This window comes from Eubalaena glacialis, chromosome 3 (assembly GCF_028564815.1).
Source record: "Eubalaena glacialis isolate mEubGla1 chromosome 3, mEubGla1.1.hap2.+ XY, whole genome shotgun sequence".
Classification (NCBI taxonomy): Eukaryota; Metazoa; Chordata; class Mammalia; order Artiodactyla; family Balaenidae; genus Eubalaena; species Eubalaena glacialis.
The window spans coordinates 5,606,644-5,630,583 of record NC_083718.1 but is presented as its reverse complement, the minus strand read 5'-3'; the positions used below and the strand labels follow the sequence as shown (position 1 = coordinate 5,630,583).

Below are 23,940 nucleotides of genomic sequence, written 5' to 3'. Positions count from 1 at the left end.
GCACTGCTTTATGTAGACCCCCCTTAAGTATTCCTAGAAATAAGCAGGTTTTTGGACTATTTCCTTCTTCCTTTTCGTAGGTTGGAAATTTTTACACACACCCACAAATACACACGCCCTCAAATGTAAATTGTAAATAAATATTCATCTGCATTACTCTTACCTCCTGTGAAGAGGTTATAAGCAAAGTATTTTCATTGGAATTCTTCCTTTGTTGAAAGCAGAACTACAATAGTTTATCATTCTTTCTTTATACCAAGAAACAGTGGCAGCTGAACAATATTAAAATTAAAAGCAAGCCTGTTAGCAAGCTTAGCTACTAGCAAAAAGTAATCCAAAAGACAGTATTTTCTTAATTCACAAAGATTTTAAAATGTATTAGGCTTTCATTGCTACAATGAAAAATTAGAAGTTATAAAGATAATAAACCTGGAAAAAAATCACCTGAGAAAAATTCAACAATTTTGCATAACAGATTGCACAATGTGAATTTCTTCCTCTCAAGCATTAAGCCAAAATATGGTATGGGTAACAAGCTATATTAGGGATAGATAAAATTTTCCAAGGCTGTAGAAGTATGGATTTTTTTGCGAAAATCATAACTATGTAACTTTATATATGTATACATTTAAAACTAAATTAGGGACTTTCCTGGTGGTCCAGTGGTTAAGACTCTGCGCTTCTACTGCAGGGGGCACAGGTTCGATCCCTGGTTGGGAACTGAACTAAGATCCCACATGCCTTGCAACATGGCCAAAAAAACCAAAACCAAAACAACCAAAAAACCCCACTAAATTAAAAATGACACTCTATGGTTATGATGACATCTACTGGAAATCTGGGTTAATTACAGACAAGAAGGTGAATTTAAAATTCACCTAACTTCACCAGTAATAAACTCACCTAACACAGAACTAGATTGGAGTTAACGTATTTATATTCCTTCTTTAATACAATGTAATCTCTCTGTAGGAAACAGCAACTTCTAAAGAAAAAGGCTTAATTACCTCTCAACCATTCCTTCCAACCACACACACACACACACACACACACACACACACACACACACAAGCCTTCCAGCCTTCAGGAAGCCTTAGAATCCTGATAAGGATTTATCACATACATTTAAGAGGAATATCCTTCACATGAAAATAGAATATTATGTAAAATTTAAAAATTTTTAGTCTGAGTTCCAACAATAGAAAAACTTTGAACATCTGGAAATCACCTTTCATGTATAACTTCATAGAAATATTTCTTGTGCAAATACTAATTGGTTATAACCATCTTAGAGGAAATTAATACCAATAACATTTTATGTTGGCTGATTATATCCTAGTGGTATAATTTACCGAGTAAATAAATTGCTTACACTAAAATTCTGTTAAATGAAAGAGAAAAACAAACCATTTGGGAGAGTCAACAAAAACTATGGTATTTGGCAAATTCTAAGTAACAAGAGTTCTCCAAACTCCAAACACTTCATTGGAAGAAAAAAAAAATTCTAAAAATTTCTAGCTACTTTCAATATATTCTTTAATATGTCAATATGGTCTTTATTCTAACCAAATCTCAACAGTCTCTGACTAGGTTTAATCCTCATTCCAACAAAATAATAAAGTTAAGTAGTTAAATGGTCTCTCCATTTCTAGCTACTACTGATTTATTTCAAACACTTAAAAACTGTCCTGGCCCCCATAGCTAGACAGTCTTTGGGACCCGATCAGATTGCAAACAGCCACTGGAATTAGCCTTCTGTGGCTCTGGAATCACACTGGTTCAGTATTGGTAACAGTGACCCAAAGCCACTGAAAATAACAAGTCATGTTTCAACACTTGAATCATCTTCAGGTCTGTGCTCAGTGACTAGACAATGAGTTTCTACTACGAGCAATACCTTGCTCTCCCCAGGTCAAATTACAGCCCCACTCAGTTCAAAGTCAAGAGTTTTTAATATATGAAGGGGTAGGCTGAATTTGTCTAATTTCCCCAGAGGGGCTCATTTGCCCATCTTGATGGTCCCGTCAGTCAGGAAACAGGGGTGTTGTCTATGGCGTTTGTGGGATTATTTTATCCCCACTTCTGTGTGAGTTGGCAGAATCTTAAATTTTCAACATTTATTTTAGATAAATGCCTCAATTTACCTATAAAACAGGAATAATAAGCTAATCTTTTCCCTTTAGGAATATGATTATATTCAAACTAATATAATATTTTAAGACAACAGACATAGATCACAGTGTTGGAATCATGCCATGACATTAGTTTGTTTTCTGCATAAAGCTATTAAATAAAAGAAACAAAGAATATAAAAAGTTTATTTGTTACATATCTCTTTTTAACTTTAATACAAAGTCAGATTTTAAAAGTTGCACAAAGAAAGCCAAAAGCACTTTCCACACGCGTGATCAGCTTTCCTATTTCTTTTCCTGTACATACTGAGACGTTTGCCTTTGCTAATAAGGAATGCCAAGTGTGTCCATCACCATTTGAATAGCTTTCAGAGGATTCATCATTTCTTCCAAGTTATCTCTTCTCAACACCCAATCCGGTTTAAGTCTGTGAGAAGAATAAAAACCTTGCATTAATCCAGTTCCTCTCTTAGAAGACTCACATCCATCGCTTTGTCTTAACTGAAATGTGGTCCCTCCTGGACGCATCACTTCCCTCACAGGCCTCACACGGGTGGGAGGCTTCATGTTATCGCCGTTTACGACTTTAGACTATTTCTCTCCATCTTCCCTGAAGGATGATCCTGGCTCCTTTGAAGCTCAGGCTATTCAGCTACCAAACCCCAGGGTTTTGTCTGTAAACCTGGTCCCTGGTCTTCCCTCAACTCCTGCCCCATCTCAGAACTTCAGCAGCCTTGTAGCTAAAGAGCCGACCCGTCACCTCTCCGTTTCTGCCCCCTTTCCTGTGGGTCCACTCAGCACACCCCCCCCGTCACACAGTCACAAGATCAGCCTCTGTCACCCTCAGAAAGTGCCCGGCCACCGACTGCTCAGTCTGGGCCTTCCAGCCCGAACCACCACTTAGGATTCATCCACGCCCTTTGACTTGATACGCCCACGGCTCACAGCTTCCTCCCACTGTGGTGTCCGCTTCAGGGGACCTCAGCACGTGCCTGTCACCCAGCACAATGCTGGTCTCCTTTCCCTCCCGTCTAGCTCGGGTCCCTCAGCATCGTCTCCGTTGCAAACGCCGTTAACGCTATTGCTGCTCTTCCCTATTGAATTCAACTGGAAAGTTCTAGGTGGATTCCAAGTTGAATCCAGGTATCGGCCTTCTCCATTCCTGCACAGCTGGACGTTGCTAAAGAAAACCTGCACAACCAGGCTGGCTGATTTTATGCCAATGTTTGAAATTACCTAGAAATTGCTTCCTTTCTCTTTCCCCAAGATGACTGTTTTCTTCTTTCCAAATGTCCCCTCCACACCCTCCCCCATCTGCTTCTGAGCTAATGTTTATCATCTCCTTCTTCACTGAGGAAACAGCATCACATCCACCTTCCTCACATGAATCCCTACCACTATATGCATTTCCACCTTCCTGTTCTTTCCAGCGAAAATTCCGAACATCTATTAACTGGGGGGTGGTCAGACAGAGTGGGTACATATACCCCTACCGTGGAACAGCGCTCTGTGAAGAAAGAGGTGCAATCTAAGCCATGCATCGACATGGATGAACCTCAAGAGTCTTACGCTAAATAAAAGAGTCCCGTCACAAGGAGCTACCTCTGTATGATTCCATTTATGGGACAAAGCAGAAAAGGCAAAACTAAAGGTACTGAACTCACATCAGCAGTTTCCAGAATCTAGGGGTTAATAGGAGAGAACTGACTGCAAAGGGGCACAAGGGAACTTTGTTGTGACAGGAATATTTTATCTCAGTGGTAGTGGTTTCACAACTGTATACATTTGTCAAAACTCATTAAATTGCATACCTAAATAAAGGGTACATTTATACTGTTGGGAGTTTTACCTCAAAAAACCCTGACAGTGTCAAAAGGGGAGAAAAAAAAAAAAAAAAGAATCTATTCATTCATGTTAATAGTTTTACAATGTAATTCATATTATAATATGCCAAGTCCTTAAATAAAAACCGTATGTAGAAATAGTTCCCATTAATAAATTTTAAGCAGAGTATTTTTATGTTATACTGTAAAACATGCAAGAACAAAACCAATTTACAACTATTATACAGTTTATAATTATGAGTAATTATAAAGCTAACTGCTACATAACCCAGGTCAAGAAATAGTGCATTGTCAGTGGTGCAGGATTTATACCTAGTAGACAATTGTCCAGTCATAGAAAGGAAGGAAAGAGAGGGAGAGAGAGGGAGGGGTTCTAATGTTTCCTGCATCTAATTTATATCTCTAGAGCATTTCCCTAATTTATATCTCTAGACTGTTTCTTCTGCCCAGAACCAGAGAGCAACAACAAATGTCCTTACAAGAGACACAGAGGAGGGAGAGGGAGGAGAAGCCATGTGAAGACTTAGGCGGAGGACAGAGTTATCCAGCAACAAGCCAAGGACACTTAGCCACCAGAAACTGGACGAGCCAGGGAAGGATTCCACCCTAGAGCCTCAGACAAGGTGAGGCCCTGCTGACACCTTCATTTCAAACTTCCAGTTTCAAGAACTGTGAGAGAGTAAGTTACTGTTGTTTAAGGCCACTAAGTTTGTGCTCATCTGTTACAGCGGCTCTAGGTAACTAATACAAGGTCAAAAAGAACTTCTCTAGGAGGAGAAATTTCAGGCATCGTGGTGATTATGCAAGGAGTTGGAGGTTGATGTTTTGGCCACCAGGGACCTTCGCCAGCTCCCCAACAGTGCAGCTTGTCCTACATGGAGGGGGAAAAAAAATCATACGGCAAAGCTTATTCAGAGCTAATTATCAGCCTTAGCACTTGTTAATACCAGGAATTTACCCAATAACTACTAAATACTCATAGCTGCAGTGTTATTACTTCATTAACTGCTGAGATCGTCTCCTTTCAATTTACCAAAGATTTTCTTCTTGTTCACATGCTGTTTCTCCATTGTCAAGCACAGTCTCTTGCTCATAGTAGGTGCTCAATAAATGTTTGCTAAGTGGATGAATGAACGAATGAATGAATGCTGACACCAAACTATAGGGTACATTTACTGCTCACCTTGAAACCATTCTGGTTCTTACAGGTGTTTCTGGAATAAAGGAAATGCTCATAGAAGATTTCTGCTTTTGTTTACAGAGCATTCTTTCAGTATTCACTTTATGTTTATGAGCTGTAAGTTTGTAGAGACTATAAATACGATCAACAACTTTGGACCTACTTCGAACATCCTACAAAAGAAAATGTGCATTTATTAAACTAATAAGAATTCTGTATCCCTTCTATGCTAGCAAAATCAATCACAGTATACAAACACTATGCAGTAAATTACGAGCTTTTAACAATAAAAAGCCAAGCTCTCCAAGTTCAGCAGTTAGATTGGTTTAAATTATGAATTTATAAGACAATTATGAAGAAGGCAAATATTCAAAAATTGTACACATAACTCCACACTAAATAAAAAAGCAAACATTAAAGTCAATATACCTAGTACATATGGTTACCAAGTCCTGTGAATTTTACCTTCTTAAAGTTTCCAGCGTTACCCACTTACCTCTGCCTGATGCGACCCCAGGTCAAGTACAGTCTCTTGCCCAGACCACTGCGTGTCTACACTTGCCTCTTTCCTTAATGGTCTCCCTATACCCACATGCTCTCCCAAATCCATTCTTCAACCAGCAGCCAAAGTGATGTTAAAACTTAAACTGGAACATATCTCCTTGTTTAAAATCCTTCAGTGGTTTCCCACTGTTCTCAGGATAAAGGCCACAGTCCTATCATGGCCTGCATCACCCCTGCTGACTGTAACTCCTGGAGAGGATACTCAGAGGCCTCACCAGAGAAACGCTTGTCACGTCTTTATGTCACAGCAGGAGGATGAGGAGTTGTACACATCTGGATTTCTACCTTGCTGGGACAGCTGTTGCTTCTCTCAAGTACATGGGAGCTGGTTACTCCTAGGGCTGTGATAAATTCTACTTCTAGAATTCAGCTTCTCTGACACATAAGAAACAATTCATATCAGCACAAAAAGCAGGCGTGAACACACGCAAAGCCCTATTTAAGTTGTGATAACTGCTTAAAAGTCTTGGACTTAAGAACATGTAAAAATAACCTCAAAGGAAAAAAACTGATGAATACTTACAGAAGCTCGATTTGTCCTCTTCAGTAAAACAGCTAACAAACAACAAGTTTTTGTGAAAATGCTTCTACTCTTGTCTGCAACTTTGTCACCGGGCTTTTCTTGGTACATTTGCAGAAGCTCCAGCAGTGTATCTACACAGTTTTCTACATCATAAACTGCTGAAGTCGTTTTCTCATACTGGAAGAGAACAGAACCAAGTTACAAATTATAATAAACACAGATACTGGGTTGGCCAAAAGGTTCGTTCGGTTTTTTCCGTAAGATGGATCTAGTAGCATTAGTTGTCTTTAACTTCATTCAAAACAACTTTGTTAGATTGTATATGGCAGCTGTCACATCAGTGTGCATTTAAAAAAAGACTAATCAAAATTGATGAATTTTTGTGTAGTTATTTTAATATTGAAGATGGAAGAAAAAAAACATTTTCAGCATATTCTGCTTTATTATTTCAAGAAAGGTAAAAATGTAACCGAAATGCAAAAAAAGATTTGTGCAGTGCATGGAGAAGGTGCTGTGACTGATCAAATGTGTCAAAAGTGGTTTGCGAAGTTTCGTGCTGGAGATTTCTCGCTGGACGATGCTCCACGGTCTGGTAGACCAGCTGAAGTTGATAGCGATCAAATCGAGACATTAATTGAGAACAATCAGTGTTATACCACGTGGGAGATAGCCGACATACTCAAAATATCCAAATGCAGCGCTGAAAATCATTTGCACCAGCTTGGTTATGTGAATTGCTTTGATGTTTAGGTCCACATAAGTTAAGCGAAGAAAACCTTCTTGACCCTATTTCTGCATGCGATTCTCTACTTAAATGTAATGAAAACGTTCTGTTTTTAAAACAAATTGTGACGGGTGATGAAAAGCGAATACTGTACAATAGTGTGGAATGGAAGAGATTGTGGGGCAAGTGACATGAACCACCACCAACCACACACCAAAGGCCAGTCTTCATCCAAAGAAGGTGATGTTGTGTATATGGTGGGATTGGAAGGGAGTCCTCTATTATGAGCTCCTTTCGGAAAACCAAATGACTAATTCCAGCAAATACAGCTCCCAATTAGACCAACTGAAAGCAGCACTCGACGAAAAGCATCTAGAACTAGTCAACAGAAAACACATAATCTTCCATGAAGATAACACAAGACCGCATGTTTCTTTGATGACCAGGCAAAAACTGTTAGAGCTTGGCTGGGAAGTTCTGTTTCATCCGCCGTGTTCACCAGACATTGCACCTTCGGATTTCCATTTATTTCGGTCTTTACAAAATTCTCTTAATGGAAAAAATTTCAATTCCCTGGAAGACTGTAAAAGGCACCTGGAACAGTCCTTTGCTCAAAAAGATAAAAAGTTTTGGGAAGATGGAATAATGAAGTTGCCTGAAAAATGGCAAAAGGTCGTGGAACAAAAGGGTGAATACGTTGTTCAATAAAGTTCTTGGTGAAAATGAAAAATGTGTCTTTTATTTTTACTTAAAAACCGAAGGCACATTTTGGCCAACCCAGTACTTTAGAAACACCAACCAAAAAGGAAGCCAGACGTGATTAGAAGAGGTTCTGCTGTTCTGATACAGCGCAGTGTACAGGCTGTCAGCTCTGGAGGGAGATGGACATGAGCCCTCCACCACTGACCACACGCTGGTCCTCGGGCGAGGACCTTACCTCCTGTAAAGAAGATTATCCCTCCACTACAAAATGGGAAGGATAATACCATATGAACCGCCTTAGAGGATGAATGGGAGGACTAAATTAAATGATGCATGGAAAGCACCAGCACATAGTTAGCAAGTCCTTAACTAACATGCTGTTATTAATGTTATAAAAACAGGAGAAATAAATCATAAAAAATTACAGTTTCTATGTACAGTTATGTTAACAGAGTAAACATTCCCCCCCGAAGACTCTGGCACATAGTAAATGACCTTTAACTCGGAGATCTGAGTTCTAGTGATGAGCAAGCATCAACCTAACTTGCTGGGGGAGGTTTCTTGACCAAGGAACTCTTTGTTATCAAGACGGAAACTACCTTGGCGACGTTAAGCAAGACCTGCACAGCGTATCCGATGACCTCCATACAAGGGACACTACGGTTACAGCTTCGGATCAAGACAAATATTTTAGAAATTGCTCCACTCTGGGCCATATTCTCACAGCAAAGTGAAGACAATCTAGTAACTACCTCTGAAAGGGGAAAAAAAAAAAGAGATACATTCACAGCAACAAAATCAGTATCATATTATTATATTCTTTGTACGACTCAAGGGTAAAAACGCATTTCTAACCTTATACAAGATATTGTTAAAACAAACTAACCCAGGTGCTTTAGAGCCTCAAGAATAGCGGAAAGGTACTTGTATGTCAGGAGATAGTGCAGGGCAAGTGTGGTTCTATGGTAGAGCTTGTTTTCTTCTCGAATCTCCCTGTTAACACACTGAAGTCTCTGTCGAATGGCTTTAATTTTTGTACAATCATTTTTCTTCCTCCAAGAATATCCTCTCCATAACGCCTTAAAGAGACAAACCAGTAACTTTAAGATTACAACCTCTGATGTTGTGGACTTAACATCTACATCTACTTCCACAAAGTAAATATTTTCAGTAAAATTATACGATGTGATCTTTGCAACTTTGCAACTACAACTTCAGTTCAGGTTCTAATAAATAGCAAAAGCAATTTTTCCAGGAAGAAATACATATAATATTCCTGTATATAAGTTAAAGCATCATTCACTGGCCAAAGACGGCTAAATCTATTCAAAAGGCAAAAATACTTTTGCATCTTTCAATCATCAACTTCCTCTATGGAATGTGAAAATAAAGGGCTTAACAATGAAATTATGGTAGCATAGTGTATATGAATTATTCTATTGGCCAATCTCAGCTTTTTAAATTAGCATGACTGTGCTTTTTAAAATGTTAGATATTGGGGATTCCCTGGCGGTCCAGTGGTTAGGACTCGGCACTTTCACTGCCGTGGCCCAGGTTCAATCCCTGGTTGGGGAACTAAGATCCCGCAAGCCACGAGGTGCAGCCAAGAAATAAAATAAATAAATAAAAATAAAATTCAATAAAATGTTATATATCGTGTAGATGAATTGCAAACCAAAGTCTTGAACTAAAATCATAATATTTTCAGTTACCTGAATTTTAGTGATTCTATTATTAAATTTTTCCTGCTTTTTACGGAGGAGAAAACGGCATACGGCTTTCTGTATTACTGATGCAGCCCTATTTTGCTGGCTCATATGTTCTTGAGCTTCATCCTGAATTTTTATGAAGCTATGTTTCTGAAGAAACCTCTTATGCTGTAATCTTGCTCGAAACCATCTCTGTTTAAAACATATGAATAGTTTTTTTACTTCAGGTTTCTTAACGAAATAAATAGAACATTTATTGAAATCTCTTTCAACCCTCCCCAGTGGCATTACATTTCCACTCTAGTTGGTGCAGAAAATTCCAGGCCACAGTGGGTGTAAGTGTGTGTGTGTGAGTGTGTGTGTGTGTGTGTGTGTGTATGTGACTGTGTGAGTGTGGGTGAGTGTGAGTGTGGGTGAGTGGGTGTGAGTGTGAGTTGTGTGTGTGAGTCTGTGTGTCTGTGTGTGTGTGTGAGTGTGTGTGTGTGTGTGTGTGAGAATTTAACCCTGCACAACATATGCCTCACTTCATAATTGATATAAATCTTATCAAGCTGTATATTATTCTTCAATTTGTTTTTTTACTCAATATTTTATATGTAAGTATATTAACATATACTGTAAAGAACAGGATTCTTATCCAGAATACATAAAGAACTCCTATAATCATTAAGAAAAATAAAACACTCAACAGAAAAATGAGCAAAGTATGTAGAAAAAAAATTTAAAAAGCATACCATACACAGATAAGAATTTGAATAACCAACACAGAGGAAAGATTTTTTAGAATTGCTAGCAATCATAGGAAATCCAAACCAAATATGAGATATAATTTGCCATTCATCAAAATGACAAAATCACAAAGTCTTGTACTGTCACGGGTTGGCAAGGAGGTCGAGAGAGAGACAGGTGCCCTGGGTGCCGCTACATGAGGGGTAAATGGGTACCGTGCACCACAGAATAACCTGCAGCCTTAGCCCTGCGCCATAAAACGCAACTCACCTCTAAGCCAGCCAACCACCCTAACGGCCATGTGGCAAAAGCTAAATACTATATAACTTTAGCAGGGGTATTTGGAAATTGTTTATGAAATATTAAAAAGTTTCAAATAAAAATTATGTCATAGTTTTACTGGGAAGGAAAAGCTAACCTGAATACAGATGGCTGAGTTAACCTGTTTATTATTAGCATTCTTCAGAGCCCTGTGAAGTCTGTACGCTCTTTGAATTCTAAGAGCAGACAGGTGATAAAAGGCAGCTGCTGTGAAGTGAAGAAGCCTAATTTTGGCTCTCTGTTCTAAAATCTAAAGGAGAAAAAAAGATTAACAACCAAACAGTTGACTCTTAAGACAATCAACCAATGTTTATTTTTGTATATTCTCAATACAAAATTATATAAATTAGCAACAGTAAACTAACTTGTAACTATTAAAATTATCTACATTGTAACCTGAAGTAATTATACTCCTTTACTATACAATACTTTCCATGGTGTAACCCCTAACTGAGGGTATAGAAAGCACAATTATATTTGGGCACTTCACTCAAGAATTTAACTAGACTACCCAAGGGCAGCTAGATAAGGCTTTGAAGGTACTAATTATAATGGGAGAAGTCTAGGAATAGTAAACTGAGAAAGGGTTAGAGTGCTCCAAGCAGAACCGCTGAAGATGGTGATGTTAAATCAGACAAACATTGGATCCGACTTCTCCAGTAGCAGTCTCGCCACATCCAGCACAAGACTTTTGCAGCAGAAGGGGAGGGGCCTTTGGCCTTCAGAGTTTCAACTTATACTCAGTGAACAAAACACAAAAGATTTCTCCTTTAATTTAATTATTTTCTGTTTACCACTGCTTCACGTACTGGATGCCCAGAACGTCAAGAATTCCCTAGGGAGGATTCTCTCCTGCTGAAGGTGTGGAAGTTATCAACGGAATGGTCCTACAACCCCTGAGAGAGTTGCTTGGTGGTAGCAAAAGGTGACTTGAGTAACAACCTCCTTCACGTGTGGGGAGGGGGAAGGGGAAGCTGGGACGAAGTGAGAGAGTGGCATTGACATACATACACTACCAAACGTAAAATAGATAGCTAGTGGGAAGCAGCCGCATAGCACAGGGAGATCAGCTCGGTGCTTTGTGACCACCTAGAGGGGTGGGATAGGGAGGGTGGGAGGGAGACGCAAGAGGGAGGGGAGATGGGGATATATGTATACGTATAGCTGATTCACTTTGTTACATAGCAGAGACTAACACACCATTGTAGAGCAATTATACTCCAATAAAGATGTTAAAAACTTAAAAAAAAAACCCCAACAACCTCCTTCACGTGTGGAGCCCTCCTCATACTTCAGTTCTTTGTTAAGATTTATTACACGAGAAAAGTTATTTTGCATTTTTGGTGAGCATCTATGGGAAATAGGATCATAGAACAAAAATCTATGGCAACCAGTGATCTTGTTACATGGGGCTCTTCAGAAGCTGAATAAATTCTAGTTAATGGTTATATCAGTTCTGAAATTATCCTCCAAAATCTCAAATTTCTTAACACAATTTAACATCAGGTATTTCCACTTCATAAGACTGAGATATCCTACTTAAAAATACTTACCCTTTTTCTTACTAACCAACCACGCACCAGTGCTTGTAGAACAACTGTAGATTTTTTTAATTCAACATATTTTATCCTTTCACACTTCCCAGCCTTCCTGGCTCGTATGTATCTTTGTATGGTCAAAGCAGCTGATTTCTGCTGGAGAAAGACCTGCCTTCCTTTATATGCTCTGAAATTTGCTTGGATCAAACAAGCAGCTTGATGTCTCTATAAGGAAAAATTTGCAAGTGACATTAATAGATAGACATAATAATTCAACCCACTGGAGGTTCTGGAATTTCTCAATGAAAAATAAGATGGTATAATTATGATCTTTTTTTTTTACATTTTTAGTTTAAGAATGTCATATTTCACAGATTTCGAAACCCACAGAGGGCTACAGCTGAAAATGAAGTTTTTATGAAGGTGCAAACCAGGGACCATAGATACCTGGTGCTTTTTCCCTACCTTCCTCTTGATACTTTTCATTGTGAATGAGCAAAGGACTAGTATTACTACAGGACAAATGCATTTAATACAAAAGCTAGCTACACTCTAGAGAACAGAATGGGTATTATAAGCAGCTGTGAGGGAAGCTGTCTGCTGCTTCGAGAACCAGTGTACTCCCAGCACATCTTAGATTCCTCAATTCTAGAACATCCTGACAATCAAATTCCAAGACACATAAAGTATATGGATTGAAATGAAAACTAGGTTTGTTTTACAACATAGACCCCCACCTACTAGCTGAGTGACCTTGAGCAAATCCCTTTACCTCTCCAGACCTCAGTTTACTCATCCGTAAAATGGGAATGCTGATAATAGCTACCTCACAGAGTTATCATGAGGATCCGATTAGTTAGTAAATACATAATAGAAGGTGTAATAATAATAGTGGGTATATAATCATACATAGTGAATATGAACATCAAAATTTACAAGTAAAATTTTAATTTTGATTTCTTTAATAAAAGACCATAGGTACCACCACTGTTCTAGAACCAATGTTAAATATTTTAAATAGATTACCAAATGTGGCTTAAAGAGTATGTGTTGACTCATACAGACAGGATATGCTACATCTATTATGATTTTCTTCAAATAAGTCACTTCAAACTTGGGTTTGAGAATATGTTATAAAAACAGATACACAAACAAAAATACAAATAGCATTTTTATGAGTGAATATAATTTTTAATTGACTGCAATGATGTGTTTAAAGTAAATGTATAGTTAGATCTTTAAATCATTTTTTCTTTTCTGTTTTTTAAAGTAGTTCTTTACATATGAACTGTTTTTTTAACACCTACTTTTGTCATTAAGAATTGCTCATGAGCTGTTCTTCCAGAAAGTACTGCTCTCCATTTTCTCTGAATGATGATTGTTGATGCTCTCACGTTCAAAAACCTGAAAAGTGATTATTGGAAAGCAATTTCAAACTAACTCATTTAGTAAGCATTCATTGCCCACCCCCTATAAATACTAGAGGAGAAAGAAAATATAAGAAAGGCAATGAGAGAATAAAAAAAAGTAGAAAAGGATAATTCATACTTAGGTTCTAGCAATCAGAGCTTTACAAACACACACACACACACCCCCCACACACTCTCTTGCCCACGCAGCTGACACATTTACCGTCTTCTCTGCAGTTTGGTACAGAAGCAACCCTGAATGATTCTAACAGCTCTTAACACAGCCAGATACTCTTTACGTGCTTTCCAACACCTGTACCAGGCTTGAATCTTGCAGGCAGCTTTCACTTCATGTAAATATTTCCTGGCTTTATGTCTCCTCCACACAGTCTATTAAACATATAAACATAACAAATATGCAATGAGATGTCTAATTTTTTTTGTAAACTGGAAGACTCAGTATTGATAACAGTTAATGTAAGGTCAAGCAGACAAGATCAACTGCAGAAATGCACTCACACCCCAACTCCTCTATGGGACTCGCTCACTCCGGACACGTGAGCCCTCTGAGAACAGCGGGCTGACCTGTGACCTCCTACTACCTGCTTCAGCACATACCCTGTGGCTAGCTGCTGGCTAAGCCCAATACAACCCTGAAAAGTATTTAAATTGTGAGATGTACGCACCAGGTGTGTGCACTGCCCTCACCTTCTCAGTCCATGTGAAGGAACGAAAGGAAATGAACACACTGATGCCTCCAATTCCAGGGAAGGGACAGGAATTCTTCCCACTGCCCTCCCCACCCACTGCAGACACATCCTGGGTTCTGTGTCCAGCCTGTTGCAGAATCCTGAGGGCATCCATCTACCTGAGGACCATCAGATTTTCCGACTTTGGCAACCTTGTGGCTGACTAAAAGCTTAAGTAACAGCTACGACTTCTCAAGTGCTTAGCGCTGTACTAAGCACTACGATTCTTTACAGTAACATAGGTAGGTAATACTATTATCTCTAATTTAGAGGTGAAAAAAATGAAGGCCCAGAGGAACTGACACCAGTAAAATTACTTGTTGATGTCACAGGTAATAAGTGACAGACATATCTTATTTAATCCTTATAAATATCTTGTGAGGTGATTATTATGATCTCTATACAAAACAGAAATTAACGTCAAGAGACTTTTTACCACACAGCCAGTAAGTGATAGAGTCAAGATTTGAACCCGAGTCTACCTGACTTCAAAACACCTACAGCAAATACAATAGCTCCACCTAACATGGGGAATCAGGCTCTAAATTCAGTTGACAGGCGAGAATGATATATACGGTCAAACTTAACTCTTGTGATGGCCTTAACTCAGAGTATTTCTATATGGTTCTTATGTAAACAAAACCAAATACCAACATAGTAGTATTCATAGTGGAAGCCAGGTATCAGTATTTTTAAAGAGTCCAAAGTGATTCCAATGTGTGCTAAAGTTTAAGACCACTGGTTGGTATGTGTTAAAAACTAGATGTGCTAGTAAAGAACATATACAGATCTATATGATTTTCTTTTTATATAAATGGGGGTAGATTTGTTTTTCAACTTGTGCATATTGATCCGGAATTTGGTTTTTTTTTTAAACTCAGGTCTTGGCAAACTATGGTCTCTGGGCCAAATCTGGCCCCAAGCTTGTTTTTTTGTAAATAAAGTTTTATTGGAACATACACACAAAAAAACAAAAAAACTAGATGTGCAACATGCCCTTTTATAATTTAGTTACATAAAAGAAAAAACAGGGCTTCCCTGGTTGTGCAGTGGTTAAGAATCCGCCTGCCAATGCAGGGGACATGGGTTCGAGCCCTGGTCCGGGAAGATCCCACATGCCGCGGAGCAACTAAGCCCGTGCGCCACAACTACTGAGCCTGTGCTCTAGAGCCCGCGAACCACAACTACTGAGCCCGCATGCCTAGAGCCCGTGCTCTGCAACAAGAGAAGCCAGCGCGATGAGAAGCCTGTGCACCGCAATGAAGAGTAGCCCCCGCTCGCAGCAACTAGAGAAAGCCCCTGTGCAACAACAAAGACCCAATGTAGCCAAAAATAAATAAATAATTAAAAAAAAAAAAACACAACAACTAATTACTAAAAAAAAGAAAGAAAAAAGAGTTGAATTTTCCTAAGATTGTTATTTTGGCTTTTCTAACATGACCCCAACTAATACATGCACTTGACACCCACCAGTCCTTGACTCCTGGCAGCGTTTGGAACTTGAGCACTCCTTGCCTCCTCCCTCAACCCTTGGTTTCTTTATACCGCAATCTTCAGCTTCCTTTGTTCCCTCTTAATACCATAGGTTGGCTTCTCCTCTCAGCACCCCTGAATTTTGATGCTCTTTAGGGCTCCAGTCCTGGGCCCTCTTCTTTTGCCCACTTTATGCATTCTCCCTAAGTGATCCCCTATCTCCCACAAGTTCCATTATCAGTGTATGCCAACAATGTAGAAGTCAAATTCCAAAACCCGTACTGCTGTCCAAATTACAGCAAACATAGTAACTGCCCCGCTGGACGCGAGGTGGTCACGTCAGCTTCACGTACCCCAGGCCGAGCTCGTCGGGCTCCAGACCTGCTCCTCCCGCTGTTCCCACGTCAGTGAAGGGTACAATCTGCTGAGTCACCTCAGCCATAAAGATGGCTGGGCTCCTTGTTTACGCTCTATACAAGGCCAATCCCCTCCTCCACGCACACTGACCCTGACAATCCTGCTGTCACTGCCCTCTGCTAAACGGTGGTTCACTTTCCCTGACCTACTGCCTGCAGTCTCCTGGCTAGCCGCCCGGCATCCAGTTCAGTCCATCTTCCACATCCCTGCCTGAGTAACTTTTTTTTTTTTCGGTCGCACCGCATGGCTTGGGGGATCTTAGTCCTGTGACCAGGGGTTAAACCCGGGCCATGGCAGTGAAAGGGCTGAGTCCTAACCACTGGACCGCCAGGGAAATCCCATCTGAGTAATTTTTTAAAAATAAACTATGATTCTGGTCTTCTCCTACTTAAACTCCTCTAGAACTTCTTTTAGTCCCGAGGATAAAGACTAAACTTTTTCTGTCTTACACAGCTGCCCACATCTCACTCCATGGACCGCCATCCTGGTCACAGGTCACCCTTTATTGCACACCTGTTCTCTCTCTCATTTTTGAACCCCGTGTTACCTCCTACAGCTGGAATACTCCTTCCATACATTTTACTTGGCTATTTCCAGTTCATCCTTCAGCTCAACATCTCAACTTAAACGCCATTTATCCCGGGAAGCCATCTCTGATCACTGGGACTAGCTTAGGTTTCTCTTCTCTGCATTCCCAGCAACAAACATTTCTCATTCTGTATTATCATGAAGAAATTTCCACACACTGAGGTATGGGGAAGTCATTCTGGCTAATACAGGATTTAATTTGAACTTTATGTTAACTAGAACAGCCTGTTTTGTGGCCTGTTAAACATATATTGTGTATCCGCTTTAACCATTAAAGAAAAGAATGCATTTAAAAATCAAAATGGATTAACTGTGGTTCAGGCATCCACAATGGAGCCGGGTGGCCATTGTGGATGTGGTTTCAGACATGTTCCTACATCACTGAGAACTTGAACTGTATCCGACTCAAGGACACCACCAGCTGTTCTCAAAACAATATCGGCTCACAGCTGCCAGCTGCAACCTGATGGTCTCAAGGTCTCTGCTTTTAACTGTGCAACCATAATTGCAACAAGCTTAGGGTGTCACATCCAGAACCATCCCAGTTCTGTGCCGTCTTCGGTGAATTATTTTTGGCACCCTTTGCCCAATCTCAAAAATGTTCCATTTTGGAAGGTAAATGAAACGGCCACGTAAACTAAGTATTAATCTTTACAACCTGCTTAAGCTCATTTTATAAATTCTAAGAAATATTAAAGAAAGAATGAAAGCTTTATATTTCAATATATAAATACCTGGATTTTTATGGTGCTATCTTTAATTTTCTGAAACTTCCGTTTTTGTATAAATCCTTTCATTCTAGCTTGAATAATTATAACACTGCTTGTTATTTGTAAATAAACGTCTCTTTGATGTTTTGCAGACAAAAAGGCTCTGTGGTGATTCTGTAAAACAACTGCTGCTTCTCTATACAATAAAAACTGTTTTCTGGTTTGCCGTCTCCTGAAATACCGCTGTAAAGTGATAGCTGCCCTTTTCTGCTGAATGAATCTTCTTCGATACACAGCCATCTGAAGGAAGGACTGAATTCGCACGGCAGCACACTTGTGCTTTTCCAATCTTCTTGTGACCATTTTACGAAAAGCTTTTTGAATTGTTACTGCAGCCTTTCTTTCAGAATGATACTCTGCTTCCTGTAAGGGACCAACCAGAGAAGCTTTACACCGCCTTTGAACCATAAGTGCTGGGATTTGGCCAGCTTCATACTGAGTTTCAGTTCTGTGACAGCAGAGTGCAGATTGGGTAGCAGGGACTGCCATTTTTTCTTTGGGCATGTTTTTAAATTTCTGTCTAACTTTCATGCCTCTAAAAGCAGCCTGAATAGGTCTGACAGATTTCTGAATGGCTAAAAATTTTTTTCTTTCCATTTTAACTCTGACGTATGACCTGTAATAATTCTGTATAACAACAATTGCCATTTTCTTTGCCTGATAATCCACTCTGGCCCTGTGCATTCGGTAGAATGACTGAATTCGGGTGGCAGCCAGGTGCATGAGTTGGATACCCCTTCGTGCCTTAAAGCCTCTGTAATAAGACTGTATACAAATGACTGCCTGGGTTTGCACTGCAACTAGTGCTCTGTACCTTCTTTGAACAAAAACTACCTTTGCTCTAAAGTAGAGGTAGTGCTTCCTTGTTTTAAAGGCTTTAAAATGCTTCTGAACAGTAATGGCAGCCTGATGCTGCTTTTCCTGAATCTCTCTCCTTATGATCATATCCTGAAAGTCTGCTTGGACACAGGTTGCTGCTTTCTTGAGTGCATTGTGTTGAAGAGCTTTCTTTTTATTGGCTCTATATCTTTCTTGTATTACTTTTGTAGCCCACTGAAGCTTTTGGTAGAAGAAATACTGCGTGTACATTCTGTATGTGCTTTGTATTATGACAGCAGCTCTGTGCTTTTCCCTTAAAAGCTGCCTTGCTTTCATCCCCTTATATGCAGCCTGAATGACCACTGCAGAATGCCTTTGTTGGACATAACGCTCTCTTTGCAATTTTGCAGCTCTGTATGCTCGGTAACGTTGCTGAATGAGAAGCGAGGCGTGTTTCCAGGTCTGAAAGGTAAGGTGTGTTCTGTGCATTCTGAAAGTTGCCTGGATGAGGGCTGCAGCCCTGTGCATCTCCTGTAACTTCTTCTTTACCATCAGCCTTCGGTAAGATGACTGGATTGTAATGACTGCCTTCTGTAACTCCAAGAATTGGTGCAAGTGATGTTTGGCACAAATGGTGGCTCGATATTTCCTCTGAACAAAAATAGCAGCTTTCTTGAGGGAAAGGAATCTTTTCCTCATCACTAAAGATCTGAACCTGCTCTGAATCAGGGTTGCAGAGGCATGCATCCTTTTCAAATGTCTTCTGGTTTTCATACCCCTGAATGCAGCCTGGAGGACCACAGCAGAGTGTCTTTGCTGGCGGTAGAGCTGCCTCTGCAGCAGTTTGGCCCTGCTTGCCCGGTATTGCTGCTGGATGACCCGCGAGGCGCGCCTCTGGGCCTGGTATCTCACACGTGCACGGTGCCTTCTGAAAGCCGCCTGGAGGACGGTAGCGGCCCTGTGCATCTCTTGCACCTTCTTCCTCACCACCCACCCTCTGTACCAGGACTGGATTTTGAGGGCTGCCTTTTGTAACCATAGTAACTGTTGTAAGCGATGCTTTGTGCAAACATTTGCACGATATTTTCTCTGAATCCACACAGCAGTATTCCTGAGAGACAGGAATCTCCTTCTCATCATCAGAGTCCTAAATCTCCTCTGAATTATAGCCGCGGCTGAGTGCATGACTTTTAAGTGTCTTCTAGCTTTCATCCCCCTAAAAGCAGCCTGAATGCAGATTACAGAATGTCTCAGTTTGCTATACCTTTGAAATTGTATGTTCCTTTCCCTCATTGCCCGGTACTTTTGCTGCACCATTCTTGTCACCCTCTTCAACTTATTAAAATAAGCTTGTTGTTTGTGTCTTCTGTAGTGGGACTGGATGAGTGTTGCTGCGGTCTGCATCCTTCTCAGGGTCTGTCTAACTCTTCCTCCTCTGAAACTGGCCTGGAGAATGGTAACAGCTTTCAAAGTTGTCAGGTACTTTGCACGTTGAGTTCTACCCTGATGATATGCTCTGTATCTTACCTGAATTATGACGGCTGCTGTTCTCAGTTGATGATATCTCCTCCTTGATTGCTGCATTTTAAACACGGCTTTAATAAGGGTGGCTGCTGTGTGCATGTGCTGAGTCTGTCTTCTCACTGTAACACCTCTATAAACAGCTTGGATTTTCACAGCCGCCTTCTTTAAAGTAAGATATTCCTTACGCTGACGGTCTGCAATTTTAGTATCTCGATACCACCTCTGGATTTTAACAGCTGACGCTCTGTAGGTGGCGTACTTCTTTTTGGTCTGGTAAGCTCTGTAACTAGACTGTATAGCGGCTGCCGCCTTGCGGTGCTCCTTTATTTTTTTCCTCACTCTCATCCCTCGGTAAGCTGACTGTAGGATGACTACTGCTGCTTTGGTTTTCAAATACAAATGATGCTGTTTTCTCCCAGTACTGTAAGCCCTATAGTACATTTGAATCAGACAAGCCGCTTTTTTCATGATTTTCCACCTCTTTCGCTGCACATACATTCGGTAGCACGACTGTATGAGGACAGCACATTTGTGCAGCTTCTGAATCTGTCTTCTCGCTGCTCTGCCCCTCCACGTGGACTGAAGCATCACTGCTGCAAGGCGGAGTGCAGTGTACTCCATCCGCCCCCTCCTCCCGGCAGCCCACGCTCTCAGATGTTGCTGGATGACGGAAGCTGCCGTTTTTAACAACCCGAACTCTTTCTGGGCCTTGGCCATTCTGAAAGCAGACTGAATCTTCACTGCAGCTTGACGTTCCCTTCTGATCTGCTTCCGAACTTTCCAGCCACGGTAAGCAGACTGGAGAGAAATCACAGCTGCCCTTGTCTTTAAAAAATGTGTTCTTGTATCAGAAACAGTCTTGTGTGTCCTGTACCATCTCTGAATCTTGAGAGTAGACTGAAGCACAGATTTATATTTCATCCTCGTACTATAGCCTCTAAAAGCAGTTTGAATTTTAAGAGCAGCTGTAGATTGTTGTTTGATTAGCTGGCGTACCTTATAACCTCTGTAAGTGGCCTGCAAGCAGATAACTGCTCTTTTGACCTGCAAGAAGTTCTTCCTCTGATTGACCCGTGCTTTGTATGCACGATAGTAATTCTGAATGACAACAGTTGCTTCATAGATTTTCAGGTAGTACAGGCGCATTTTTCTCATCCTGAAATGAGACTGTAGTGAAACAGCAGCTTTTCTCTGCAACCTCACTTGCTTTCGAACCAGGTACCCTCTGACAAAAGCTTGCAGTTTGATGCAAGATGCCCGCATGTGTTCTTCTCTCTTTAGTGCAGCTGCTCTTAAATGTAAATATTGTTTACGAGTTTGCTTCATCTTGACAATGGATTGTAACTTTACTGCAGCATTTTTTAGCCTCAGAAATTTTTTTCTGGAAACATAAGCCCTGTAATATGATTGAATCCTTATAACAGATGTGAGGATGTGAATAAACTTTTTCCTGGCCTGCATCCCTCTATATGCAGACTGCAGAACAATGACAGCAGATCGCGTCTTCTGGTAAGAAGCTAGAACTTTCTTGGCTGAAATGTAAGCTCGAAAATGAATCTGAATTACAAGGGCAGCTTTCTTCATCTTCTTATATTTCTGTAATTGTTGATGCTTCCTTATGTGTGCCTGCAATCTGATAATATTTTTCTTAAGGTTTAGAAATCGAAGTCTGTCCTGTCTCATTCTCCAGTATGACTGAAAGACACAAGCGGCGGTGATCTGTTTGCGTAAGTTACGAGCTTTCATTCCCCTGAAAGCGGCCTGTAGTCGGATGGCTGCATCCCGTTTCTGCAAGTAGCTGGTGCGCTCAACCTTTCCTTTCAGATATGCTTTGTAGTACTTCTGGAGAGACAGGATAGACTCTTTTTTCCTTTTATATAACTTTTGGGCTTGAAAGCACCGAAATCTTGTCTGAATGATGACAACACAAGATCTAATATGAATGTATTTCCGTAATTCTCTCTGCATCCTGTACCAGGATTGTATGACCATGGCAGCTTTCTCTTCTTTAACGTGTTTCCTGACACACCATTCTCTAAAAGCTCTTTGCAGTGTTATTGCAGCTTCTGTTTGTAGTTGCATTTTACGTTGCCTCCATCTTCTGAACACAGACTGGATTATAAGGGTTGATGATCTTAGCATTTCATATCTCTGTTGATCCTGCTTTCTTCTTAAACAAGCACGCCAACACCTCTGAATTGTAACTGCAGCCCAAAGGTATCGTTTGTAAGAAGCAACAGCAATGATCATTCTTATCCTAGACTGCAGGATGATTGAATAATATTTCAGTTTCAGAAACTGTTTTCTAGTGGAATATCTTCTCCAATATCTCTGAAAAAGGTAAGAAAGGACACAAAGTAAAATAGACACATCTTTCTATACTTAACACCCTTGAAAGTATTAATTTTTCTAACATTTTGCTTAAAAACAAAGACATTAATTTTAAAAGCGATATATTTTTGAAGAAGATACTTGTCTTTTTTGTTTATAGTTTAGTTTCTGTGTTGATACAACTGTAGCCAAACCAAACTAATGATATTTATATGGCATTTGTATTCAGGAGACATAAGAAATATAAACAAGTTTATGTTATATTAGAATAATATATTAGAAGATTTAAAATGAAACTATAGTAATATTCTGCTATCTATTGATTCTAAGTAATTTCCTATGAATGTATCTCTGGATCTTATATTTTCCCCTTTTATCAAGGTTGCTAAGCTATCTTATAATGATTAGAAACTGTTTATAGGAGGGACTCTGTGTTACAGGCCTGGTAACGTCAACACAGGATTTTGAGAAATATCACTGAGCCAGATCACTCTCTGACTCAGTACTTTCATTAAGAATAAAATTTAGGAATTATAGATACATGGTTAAAAAGCAGAATTCTGGAAAGACTTGAGAAGTAATAAAGCTTTTTCCTCTTGCTTCCTTCCCCACCACGCCACGTTCCCTAACTCCTTAGTTATCCCAGCAACATGCGAGCTATGAAGTCTCAAGCGGATCCTGGCTACTGGTCATCAAGCTCTGGACGTTCTTCTCGCAATAACACCATTCCTTTGTCCAAAACACTCCAAATACTGCTAAGATGTTGCGGGGACTAATGGAAGGATTAAAAGTCTCAGAAAAAAACCATCAAAGATACAACTAAGAGCCAAATGGGAATATTAGAACTGAAAACACAATAACCAAGACAACAGCAACAAAAAACCTCACTGGCATGGCTCAGTACCAGAATGGAGATGACAGAAGAATCAATGAACTTGGAGATCAATACAAATTCTCTAGGCTGAACAAGAAAGAAAAAAAATGATTGGGAAAAAAAAGAGAAAGAAATGTCTCAACAAACTAAGAGTAGAGGGGAACCTCCTCAGTATAATAAGAACATTTACACAAACCTACAGCTATCATCAGATTTAACGGTGAGAAACTAAATGCTTTCCCTCTTAGACCAGGAATAATACAAGGATGTATCCTCTCACCAAGCCTATTCAGCATCTACTAGAGGTCCTGCCTAATGCAGTAAGAAAAGGACATAAAAGCTATGCAGACAGAGAAGAAATAAACCCTTTTTTGGTTCATAGATGACATGATCATTTATGTAGAAAATTCAAAGAAATGACAAAAACAAAAACTCCTGGAATAAGCAATTATAGCAAATTTGTAGAATATGGAAACATTAACATTAGTAGCAAAAAAAAAGAGAAAAACTTAAAAGTATATCTAACAAAATATGCACAAGATCTGTCAGAGCTACAAAACTCTGATGAAAGATATCACAGAACATCTAAATAAATAGAGATATATCATATTCATAGATAGGAAGGCTGGATTTTGTTAAGATGTCAGTTCTTCCCACCTGGATCTATCAATTCAATGTAGTCTCAATCAAAATCTCATCCAGTTACTTTGTGGACACTGGCAAACTGCTTCTAAAGTATATAAGGTGACACAAAAAACCCAGAATAGGGCTTCCCTGGTGGCGCAGTGGTTAAGAATCCGCCTGCCAATGCAGGGGACATGGGTTCGAGCCCTGGTCCAGGAAGATCCCACATGCCGCGGAGCAACTAAAGCCTGTGTGCCACAACTACTGAGCCTGTGCTCTAGAGCCCGTGAGCCACAACTACTGAGCCCTCGTGCCACAACTACTGAAGCCTGCGCACCTAGAGCCCGTGCTCTGCAACAAGAGAAGCCACCACAATGAGAAGCCCACGCACCGCAA

At 40.0% G+C, this 23,940-nt stretch overlaps 1 protein-coding gene across 2 annotated transcripts in view; it reads right to left on the bottom strand.

Annotated features, from left to right (window-relative positions):
• Positions 1–2,420: 2,420 nt before the first annotated feature.
• Positions 2,421–23,940, bottom strand: part of ASPM (assembly factor for spindle microtubules) — a 68,710-nt gene continuing 47,190 nt past the window's right edge. Inside the window, exons 18-28 of one of the 2 annotated variants that reach the window (XM_061185282.1) lie at positions 17,337–22,046; positions 13,599–13,765; positions 13,274–13,370; positions 11,982–12,191; positions 10,526–10,678; positions 9,382–9,570; positions 8,556–8,748; positions 8,269–8,423; positions 6,244–6,420; positions 5,160–5,329; positions 2,421–2,559 (exon numbers count right to left, since the gene is read on the bottom strand). In XM_061185282.1, coding sequence (XP_061041265.1) covers positions 2,457–2,559; positions 5,160–5,329; positions 6,244–6,420; positions 8,269–8,423; positions 8,556–8,748; positions 9,382–9,570; positions 10,526–10,678; positions 11,982–12,191; positions 13,274–13,370; positions 13,599–13,765; positions 17,337–22,046 — 6,324 coding nt within the window. In that variant the 3' untranslated portion in view covers positions 2,421–2,456. The remainder of the gene's footprint in view (positions 2,560–5,159; positions 5,330–6,243; positions 6,421–8,268; positions 8,424–8,555; positions 8,749–9,381; positions 9,571–10,525; positions 10,679–11,981; positions 12,192–13,273; positions 13,371–13,598; positions 13,766–17,336; positions 22,047–23,940) is intronic. The other variant, XM_061185283.1, reaches the window with a different exon arrangement.